General features: G+C 35.3%; 1 protein-coding gene across 1 annotated transcript in view; it reads left to right on the forward strand.

Annotated features, from left to right (window-relative positions):
* Positions 1 to 8,520, forward strand: part of GPATCH2 (G-patch domain containing 2) — a 164,311-nt gene extending 155,791 nt beyond the window's left edge. The window contains exon 10 of the mRNA XM_063113450.1: positions 8,300 to 8,520. Coding sequence (XP_062969520.1) covers positions 8,300 to 8,520 — 221 coding nt within the window. The remainder of the gene's footprint in view (positions 1 to 8,299) is intronic.
* Positions 8,521 to 11,568: the final 3,048 nt, after the last annotated feature.

The following is an 11,568-nucleotide window of genomic DNA, read 5'->3' on the forward strand; positions in this document are numbered from 1 at the left end:
ATTTATGATTACAAAATTGAGAACTATTGAAGCAAGAAGGTTTGCCAGCAGAATGCATTTTATAGTTTGAAAAATGTCACCTGTAAAGGTGAAGAAAGGCAGTGAACAAAATAGGAGGGATATTATTAATACTTTTTAGAAAGCCAGCCAGCAATGTTGGTTATGCTCTATGTTTTTGGTAGAAGTTATAGTTTATTGAGGATTTGATAGCAAAAAGATTTAAATATGTTTATTGAGAAATTGTGACTACCACATTGTTTTTAAAAGTTTTTATACAGTACTAAATTCATTGTTATCCAAATTTGTATTACCTGTTATTATTTTGCTTTCTCTTGAAATATCATAACACTCTGTATTCAATGCATTTTAAGTTGTGCAAAAGAAATGCTTATTGAAGTTTAATGTCTTGGGATAGGTTTTGTTTCAGGGTAACTATGTTTTCATGGACACGTGAATTCTTGGCAGGAGGTTACATTACAGCTTTTTGTGACTTTTCAATGTTTTTCTCTACATGCTACTGGTATTTCAATAGGAAAACAATCTTTCTGAATGTTTAAAGCGATAAAGGCAGGTTTTAATTAATAATAATAGGTGAAGGTTTTTTAAAAGGTCTCCTTTTAATTAAAAATAATACCCAACATAATTAGGAAATGTTTGGTGTAACCAAGCATTTTTTTTTTTTTTTTTAAGATTTGCTAGATTTCTTTAGTTGTCTAAATTTATCTATGGATAATTATATTTTTATTTTCTTTTATCGCTGGATTCATATGACTGCTATAGGGTATTTTATCTGTTCCTCGATTTTAAAACAGGAAGACTTCACTGAGAGGATTGTTGCTACTAATTTTGAAATTAGTCTCTATGAACATATAGCAAAAGCCTAGGAAATACGCAGTGCTTCACCTCTTGACACATACACCACCAAAACACCTTTCAGTTATATGTTTTAGTAAAGTCTTAATAAACAGTTCTCTGTTATCATTCAGTATAGGGAAGACTTAAGAACAGGGTAAGCACACATATTAAATAGAAAATAATTGCTGTTCCTAACAATATGAAAGACTAAAAATGAGAAAATACTCAAACTACAGAATTCCTGGGAATGCTGAGTGAAATGCAAAGCCATTTTTGAGATACATAGCTGAGAGTGCAGGAAAGAAAAGAAAATGTTCAAGACCAAAAATGGTCCTGAGCAGCCTCCACACCCGTGCACACTATTGCCAGCCTTGAAAACCTTGCTGCATGTTTGTCAGTGCCCCTGTGGAAAGGGAGCCAAGCCTGGGAGCTGGGTGTAAGGCTCCTTATCAAGTCAGAACCTCTAGAAAGATTTCATTTCATCCTCAGAAATGGACACACTAGAAACCAAACCCACCCACAGGTACAGAGAAAAATAAAGAATCTTGTTTCTATCTGGGCTCCAAATAGAAAACTCTCTGAAGATTTGTAAACCAAGAGCCTGGCCTCACCCAAGTTTACAGTTTAAAATTATAATCAACCAAAAAATTAACGTAAAAGTTGGCCACTGAAGCAAAGGCAAAACCAATAGAGAGGCACATGCCTTCACCCTCAAAGAAGCACTAGAAATACAAACCTGCTGAAGATGATCTCATAAACCAAGATTGAAAAATAGTTATAAAAACAGACTCAAAAATGAAAGGGAGTAACTGTGGAAAAAGAAAAGACAGATATAGTAAAGAACCAAGAAGAAATTTCAGATTATTTATTAAAAAAAAGTCTTAAAAATGATGAAATCACTGGATGGATTAAATGGCAGATTAGATACAGCTGAGAAGACAGTGAATTTTAAGAGTGATCTGAAGACACTACCTGAAAGCGACACAGAGAGATTAAAAAAATGGAAAATATGAAAGAGAGGCAAGGGGTGGCTATTTTAAAAAACTCCAAATTATGTCTGTTGAATAAATGAATGAATGAAGGGCACTGTGCTAGGTGTTTTACACAAATCATTGCAATTAAAAAGAACAGTTTTGGAGAGAATTGTGGTTACTAGAGGCTGAGAAGGGTAGGGCAAAGGGGAACAGGGAGAGTTTGGTTAATGGATACAAAATTACAGCTAGATAGGAAAAATAAGTTCTAGCAGTGTACTATAGTGGTAGGCATCTATAATTAACAATAATTTATTGTGTGTTTTCAGGTGGCTAGACGAGATAAGCTCAAAAACTCTCATCACAAAGAAATGATAAGTTTTTGCCATGATGGATATCCTAATTACCCTGATTTGATCATCACACATTGTATATACATTTTTGAAATATAACTCTACCCCATAAATATGTACAATTAATAGATGTCAATTAAAAAAATAAATAAATTTTTATGTATATGGAAAAAAAGAGAGAGAGGCTAGGTACTTCCAGGAGAATGAAGTTCAGCATATGTCTAATAGAACTTACAGAAAGAAGAGTAGAGAGAATGGGAGGTACAAGATTCAAGAAGATAATACAGAATTTTTAGAACTGAAGAGAAATATGAGTCTTCATATTCAAAAAGTACAAGTCTGTATCAGGAAATATTAAGTATAAACAAAGTCAGACCTAGCCACATAAAATATAATAAAACTTCAGAACACCAAAGACAAATGAAGAACTTAAGAGCAGCCAAGGAGAAAAGATATAACCTACCTAGGAAAGAATTTATCCTGGTAGCAAACTTCAAAACAGCAGTACAGTCCAAAAGATACGAAATTATATTTTCATCGTGCTGAGATAACATAGCTGAATCAACCTGGAGTTATATATCCAGCTAAAATATTACCCAAAAGTGAGGATGAAATCAAGTCATTTTCAGGTTAAGACTGATCATTACAAAATTTGATACCTCACGTAGAAGAAAACAGAATCCATAAAAAAAGAAAATTGAAAATTGGGAAGAAATGGTGAGCAAAGAAATTGCTGAACATATGCTTAAAGCTAAACTAATGTTGAATATATAAAAGCAATAATAATGATGGTGACAGTGACCGTGAAGATGGATAATTTAGATGTATAAAAGTGAGATGGAATTAAAACTCTGGGCAACAATAACATGTAAAATGTGAGGGACTAAGTTAGGTGTGCATGTTGACTTTTAAAGGTGTGCATCTATTGCTTGCTGGTGTAGTAGATGCCACAAAGGAGGAAACAAAATTCTTTAAAAAAGCAAGGTTAATTGCATTAAATAGTATAGTAAATAAATTTGGATATGTCTGTCATCACAGTAAATATAAATGGAATAAATGCATCAGCTAAATTCAGGAATTTTGATAATGGATTAAAGAATAAAACCTGACATATTGCTATTTACAGTATATACAACTAAAACGTGAGGATATCCTCCCTGCCCCTGCACAGTTGTTATGAGGAATAGAAATAATGAATGTCATGCACCTAACAAGTATACCATGTGCCTGGTACATAGTAGGTGGACCATAAATGGTTCTGATTATATTATAGCAAAGAAACATCCCTGTGTGCCTTCAGAACCAATACAGTTTTATTGTTAGAGTTTCTTTGTGTTTTTTTTTTTTTAGTTTTTTGAAAACACATATTCTTTGATACATGATCATTCCTTAAGAAATATATTTCTGTATAAACAAAACATCTGCTAATAAGAACACTCCATCCCCAGACATATCAATAATGGATCATATCTTTCATTCTCTACAAAGTTTTCATCACTTAAGAAAAAAAGCAAAAGAAACTGGCTTTACATTAAATTTCCATTATTTAAAAAGTAAGTGCATGGTGTTTTTAAACAATTAGCTATTTGAACTGATTTTATTTAACAAAAGTAACATGAAAAATGTGCAATATTGCAGATAAAATATACAATAGTCTGAATTAATTAGTCATTTGTTTATTAAAAAATGAAATATTTAAACATTTGACAAAGAGTAGTAACACCTACCACTTTCTCACATCTGAAACTGCTCAATGCTGTTCCTTGAGTTCTTAACAATAATCAAAAATCTATGTCCCTAAATTAGTTACTGAGTATAGAGGATAGTATTATAACCCAACAGTTTTAATAAAATCACTAATAATAATAGTAATAGCTCTGCCCCTCAGCTGGCTAGTAAAATAAGGGTGAAAAGAGGATGGGAAGAAAGAGCGATCTCAAACTAAAGGGACAGAGCCTGAGTGCACTTGTCGTTATATGGGAAGCAGCATGTGTCACCTCCCCTTCCATTGGCTGTTTATCCAACATCAATACAGCACTTTAGGAGCCAAATTACTAAACAAGCTGCCAATTAGGCTTGCAGTCAGCTGGATAGATTAGCGGCTAGAAGAGGCCGATACAAGATTTTCATCTCTTGAGCCAATTACCCAAGTGAATTACCCTCCACAATTCTCTTTGGAAGATTTGAGAGAACGGGACCACCTCAGCTGTAATAGATATAAGAGATCCAGCAGACAGGGGACTGGGAGCAGGAGCATGGAGAAGGGTTAGCAGGCTGTGTATCGCTCAAATTGGCCAAGCAGGAGAGACTTCTAGGGAAGGACTTAAAGGATTTAACACTACCAGGAGCGAAAGTAAGGAAAATTATGGTTGAGGTGCATGCGGTGCTGAGACTGAGCTGTTCTACTCCCAAGTCTTAATCTTATAAAAGAAATATGAGAGACCAAGAGTAGATCTCATTCTAGAATCATTCCCTGTGACAAATGTAGTATCTGTTACTTTTTTTTTTTTTTTAGGTTGTGTTTCTATGTGGAAAGGTTTAGCATTTAAGGAATTAAATGTTTCTCTCTCTTTTCTCTTTCCTTTTTTCTTTCCAAGTATATTACTACACTATATTTTATTTTATTTTGTTTTATTTTATTTTATTTTACTTTAATGAAGAAGAGAAATGAAACCAGCATTTTTAAAAATGAGACAGAATGAGCTCTTTCCTGCCTATATGAAAAACACGAGCATGGAGGTGGAGTGGCCACCTCTGGGCCACCACGTTTGAAATACCAACATTTTAAAAATTATTATAGAGAATCAATTATCATTTGCTGTTAACTTTAGGACTGAAAATTGACCATGATTTAGCAACTCTTGTAGAGATGTTTTAAATTGGCCTCATATTTTTTCTTAAATTTTAAACAAATTTTCAATCTGCGTTTTTGCAAGCTGTTGTATCAAAAATGCAAGTGAACAGATGTGTAGCCTAGAGCAGCATTAGACCTCTGATCTGATGTTAGCTTATGGATTGAATTGAATTAATCCATAGCAGTCACTGAAAATTCAGGGATATGAGACAAACTGTTAGTGCACTTTTTAACCTGGAATACCTGATCAGCAGCTGTTCAGAAAAGAAAACCAACTACCTTCCTTGGAAGTCTGTGTTGGTTGCCACCATAATCATAATTTCAAAATAAAAACTCAGTTGCTTTTTCTGTTACATTAAGCAAGATTTTTGTCAAAAGGCCTTTCTTTGTTTTTTGTAATGAAGAGGTCCATTTTTTACTCTCTCTCTTTCACACACAAACACACATAGGCCCTCTGTGTCTGTGAGTTCCACATCCATGTTTTCAACCAATCACGGGTGGAAAATTTTCAGAAAAAAATAAATAAATAAAAAATAATACAACAATAAAAATAACCAAAAAAATACAAATAAAAACAATACAGTATAACAACTAGTTATGTAACATTTACATTGATTAGATATTATTAATAATCTAGAGGTGATTTAAAGTTTATAGGAGGATGTGTGTAGGTTATATGCAAATACTACACCATTTTATAAAAGGGATTGAGCATCTGCAGATTTTGGTATCCAAGGAGGTCTTGGAACCAGTCTTCCACAGATACTAAGGAATGAGTATAGAGAAAGAGAGAGAGAGTAAGATACAGAATATATAGTGTCTGTATGTGCATATTTTGCCCTGATCAAGCAGTAAATAATGTTAATAAATATTTTTTTTTTGACATTAGATGTTGACGTTCAAGGTGCAGGTAGCTGAAGGTTGTTTTCTGTTACATGTTAAGGTACTTGTTTCAGTGAACTAAGAATCTGTTTGATAAGTCCAAAGCCAGCTGATTATTGTGGTAACCCAGTTCTTACTCCCTGCAGTGAATTTAGCAAATGGCAATAGTGGATTGCATCCTCAGTCCTAAAATGTACTGAAGATTGAGAATACCAAAATGTTCAATAAAATGCTTTGAAAATCAACTGATGGTTACTCCATAGGAAATAAAGAGTTACAGTTACTAAAACCCATCTCTAGCACTTTACAGTTTTCCTTGTTCTACAAGTCAGAATCACAGGGAATAACCCATTTGCTGTTTCCCAGATACAAATTGTGAGATGAGACATGCTATTGGTTCAACAGTAACATTTCTTCTATTATTCTTTTACTGTGAAGTATATATACCAAAGAACACATGAAAATGTATATGTGCAGATTAAAGAACAATACTAAATTGGCCGTTTGTGTAACCACCACCTAGGCCAAGAAATAGAATACTACTATAGTCTGGAGTCCCATAGGTAATATTTTTGTTACTGTTATTGATGCTTGAGGCTCCTTCTGTGCCTGGTATCACAGTCCTGAACATAGTATCACATAAGGAATAAGACAGAGTCCCCCAGTCGGGAAAACATACTGTCATAATCTTAAATCAGGAATCCCGAGGAGAAAATTGAGGTTGATGGGAAAAGGGTGGGGTGGGGGAGACAGTGGGTTGGTGCTAAAGAGAATTCTGACTCATGAACCTTTGAGAGCAGTGAGTGGTCTTATCAACAGCTGCCCATTTTAACCTCTGTCTAGGAAGGCACAGTCCACATTTTAGAGCAGATATAGGCTGGACCCAAGGCTGAGCTGCTATGCCACGTGCCGAGGTGACCAAACACTATGTCCCTGAAACTGTGGACCTCAGAGCTCTATAAGAGACTTCTTGGGAAGCCCTAGTGGGAGAGATTGGGCTGAATATGTTCTCACTAAAACAAAGGTTGTTTTAAGATATCTTCACCCCTTTTTTCTTACACAATCTCTGGTATTCGTTTAATAATCACTTTCTTCTTCTCAAAGAGGAGTAACCATAGAAATGATCTGGTTGCTTGTATCTGGATAGGTCCAGATTTGCTGTCTCTTTTTGTACACCATGCTCTAATAATGCTGCTAGAAGATGAACTGAAATGACTCTCCAGGAGAGCCAGCCTGTGCTACAGAGGGCCAGAGTCACCAAGCCCGTGCCCGCAATCCAAGGAAGGAGCTCAGATCCTTGTAATTCTTTGACTTTTGTGACATTTGTTAATTTCCCAATCCTTTGACTTTAGATAATTAGTACTTCTAACTTTTTCCCTAGAACCAAATATAGTATAGGAGGCACTTCAAAGAGTCTGCAAAAAAAGATAGTACAAATCTTTCCCTGAACTTTTTGAAGTCCCCTCATGTATGCTCAACTTTTTCCATAAGGGCCTGCAAGAAAATTAAAATTAAAAGTGTATCTTTGAAAATGTCATCGAAGTGAAAATGCTTAAAATAGATGCATTTTCTCAATTGTCTTTACTAAGAAAATGTGGGAAACAACAGCTGTATCTAAATGTCATGTTAAGCACTAGCCGATCTCCTTTTCCAAATGAGGGATGAAGGTAGGTGGGGAAGGGAGAGGAGGAGGGAGGGAACTCTGGAGGACTGTTTTATACACAGTGAGAGAGATATAAATGTTTTATCTATATATATTTCAATATTCCTTTCCTCTATTTTTCACTCCTTACCTGCTTTTATATTCATTAAAACATGGCCATGGAAGGAGTAGGAGGAAGAGAATTGAAGGATGCATATGTTACAGACTGAAGAATAAGTAACAAAAAGAGGATTATAGGAAAGTAAATTCCTAGGAGTTAAGGATGCCATTAATTGTGCATCTTGTTTGGTTTGGTTTTAGTTTTTTGTTCGATGCCAAGGTCCTGGGCAAATGTAAGATATTATGGTCTAAGTTGGTGATTTTCAGAATTACCCATGAGGCTAACATGGTAGTGAAAATAAATCCACTTGTAGAGTACTAATGGTTTACTGAGAACTTTCTTTACAAGCATGATCTCGTGTGATCCTACAACTTTCTGTGAGGTAGGCAGTGTACGTCGTATTATGCCTGTTTTACAGATGAGAGAACAAAAGCCCAGAGATCTTTTTTCCATCATCCCCCCTACTACAAAAAGTATCCTAAGATGAATCCAAAGGGGAATTAACAACCCTCTCTAGTGTCTCGTTGAGGGGAGAAACACTTAGATAAATATGGTTTTCATAGCCTCAGAAGATCTTCACCTGTGTTCATACCAATGTATGTTCTCATTTTATCACTTCAGGATTTGTAGGTGAAAACGCCCAGCCAATCCTAGAAAACAACATTGGGAACCGAATGCTTCAGAATATGGGCTGGACACCTGGGTCAGGCCTTGGACGCGACGGCAAGGGGATCTCTGAGCCAGTTCAAGCCATGCAGAGGCCAAAAGGATTAGGACTCGGATATCCCCTACCAAAAAGCCCTCCTACAACTACTCCCTCCAAACCAGGAAAACTCACCTAAGAAGAAAAGCAAAGAAGAAATGTTTTAACAGTTTTTATTCACCATGTCCCACTGTTCTAAAACTCCAACATAGCTTCTGTTTTCAAGGCAGAAATCTTCATGGCCTCCAGCTCATCTCTCCAACTTCCTAACTGCACACAGTCTGGCCACGTGATGGAAATGGGATCGCATCACACCATTCATGGTGCTGAAGTGCAAACCTCCGCCCTTTCAATGTTTTCAGTCATTTCCAGCTATTTCTAGGTATAAAGAATAGCTCATTTCTCTTATTTATTCTGATCTCATATGTCAATGTTTTTGAATGCCTTGCTTGATTCATGTATGTGTGTGATGTCCAGGAAAAGGTGAGCACACCCACAGGTTTTCAAAATGGGATAGGCCAGAAGGGGTTGTGCTTCGTACCTTCCCTATCTATTGTAACCCAAGAGATTGTCATCAGTGAAATCCTAAGCAAATCTCTGTTTGAAAGTCTTGACAATTCCGCATCCTTTGAGTTTGGCTTTTTTTGTGAGGATTTTCTAACAGGGTGATACCCATTAATTTTCTATCCTTGGGCAATGTAGTATGAAGTTCACAGCGGACAAACAGCAAGTAATGTTTCCCTCAGATGTTTTGGCAAAAATAAACCTCATCATTGTTATCACCAGAGTGCCCTCAACATTACTTTAATGCAGATTTTATAAATTTTACCTCATTTAAACATAAAATAATTATTGAAAGAAAAATGTATTTTTTAAATTCATCATGACCAAATTATTCTATTAGTAGTAAATTCTATTAATCCAAACTTCTACCTCTCTCTTCCCAAAGAATTGATATTTTTATTAAGATCAACTCAACTGTCGTAAACTGATTTTAAATTTTAATCATTGGATTAAGTTATTAGAATGTTGATCAATTTATTTGAAGATTTAAATGGCTGTCCCAAGAATTCAGGTTTCTGGCAATGGCCCAAACCCATTTATAAGGTGAACAAGAAAAGTGAATAATTCTGATTTGCCTTTTCTAAGATCTAAGGTGTTATTTTAAAATCAAGCAAACAAGTCATTTTTGTTATGTGCCTTGTATTGAGTTATTTGTAAATCATTTGCTTTTTAGTGTTAGAGATTCAAAATCGCTCTTAATTTAGAAGATGCTGATTTCTTATCTTCTTCATTATTAAGAACTAATAAGAATAGTTATTATTCAAGAACTAGAAAAACAAGAACAATCCAATCCTAAAGTTAGCAGACGGAAAGAAATCATTAAGATCAGAGCAGAACTGAATGAAATTGAAAACCAAAAAACAATTCAAAAGATCAACGAATCAAAAAGTTGGTTTTTTGAAAAGATAAATAAAATTGACAAACCATTAGCATGGCTAACAAAAAAAAGAAGAGAGAAGACTCAAATAACAAAAATTAGAAATGAAAAAGGCGATATTACAACTGATTCATCTGAAATACAAGGAATCATTCGAGACTACTATAAACAACTATACGCCAACAAATTTGAAAATCTGGAGGAAATGGATAAATTTCTGGACACACACAAGCTCCCAAAACTGAACCGTGAAGACATAGAAAATTTGAACAGACCAATAACAATAAAGGAGATTGAAGCTGTTATCAGAAGGCTCCCAACAAAGAAAAGCCCAGGACCAGATGGATTCACAGCAGAATTTTACCAAACATTCAAAGAGGAATTGACACCGATTCTTTACAAACTATTCCAAAAGATTGAAACGGACGCAAATCTCCCAAACTCATTCTATGAAGCAAACATCATCCTGATACCAAAACCAGGTAAAGATATAACCAAAAAAGAAAACTACAGGCCGATATCCTTGATGAATATAGATGCAAAAATCCTCACTAAAATACTAGCAAACAGAATACAGCAACACATACGAAAAATTATTCATCACGATCAAGTGGGATTCATCCCAGGGATGCAAGGTTGGTTCAACATACGCAAATCAATAAATGTGATACACCATATTAATAAACTCAAACACAAGGACCATATGATCATCTCTATAGATGCTGAAAAAGCATTTGATAAAGTTCAGCACTCATTCATGACAAAGACCCTCTATAAGTTAGGTATAGAGGGAAAGTATCTCAACATAATTAAAGCCATATATGCCAAACCCACTGCCAATATCATCCTGAATGGGGAAAAGCTGAAAGCTTTTCCTTTAAGAACAGGCACTAGACAAGGATGCCCACTCTCACCACTCCTATTCAACATAGTGTTGGAAGTACTAGCCAGAGCAATCAGAGAAGAGAAGGAAATAAAGGGCATCCAGATTGGAAAAGATGAAGTCAAACTGTCCCTGTTTGCAGATGACATGATCCTATATATCGAACAGCCTAAAACCTCTACAAAAAAACTGTTGGAATTGATAAATGATTTCAGCACAGTAGCAGGATACAAAATCAACACACAAAAATCAGTAGCATTTCTTTTCTCCAATAGTGAACATGCAGAAGGAGAAATCAAGAAAGCCTGCCCATTTACAATAGCCACCAAAAAAATAAAATACTTAGGAATTGAGTTAACCAAGGAGGTGAAAAATCTCTATAATGAGAACTACAAACCACTGCTGAGAGAAATTAGAGAGGATACAAGAAGATGGAAAGATATTCCATGCTCTTGGATTGGAAGAATCAACATAGTGAAAATGTCCATACTACCCAAAGTGATATACAAATTCAATGCAATCCCCATCAAAATTCCAAAGACATTTTTCTCAGAAATGGAAAAAACTATTCAGACATTTATATGGAACAATAAAAGACCACGAATAGCCAAAGCAATGCTCAGCAAAAAAAATAAAGCTGGAGGCATAACACTACCTGACTTTAAGCTATACTACAAAGCTATAATAACCAAAACAGTATGGTACTGGCATAAAAACAGACACACTGACCAATGGAATAGAATAGAGAACCCAGAAATCAACCCTCACACTTACTGCCATCTGATCTTTGACAAAGGCACCAAGCCTATTCACTGGGGAAGGGACTGCCTCTTCAGCAAGTGGTGCTGGGATAACTGGATATC

The sequence above is a fragment of the Cynocephalus volans genome, chromosome 11 (genome assembly GCF_027409185.1).
Source record: "Cynocephalus volans isolate mCynVol1 chromosome 11, mCynVol1.pri, whole genome shotgun sequence".
NCBI lineage: Eukaryota > Metazoa > Chordata > Mammalia > Dermoptera > Cynocephalidae > Cynocephalus > Cynocephalus volans.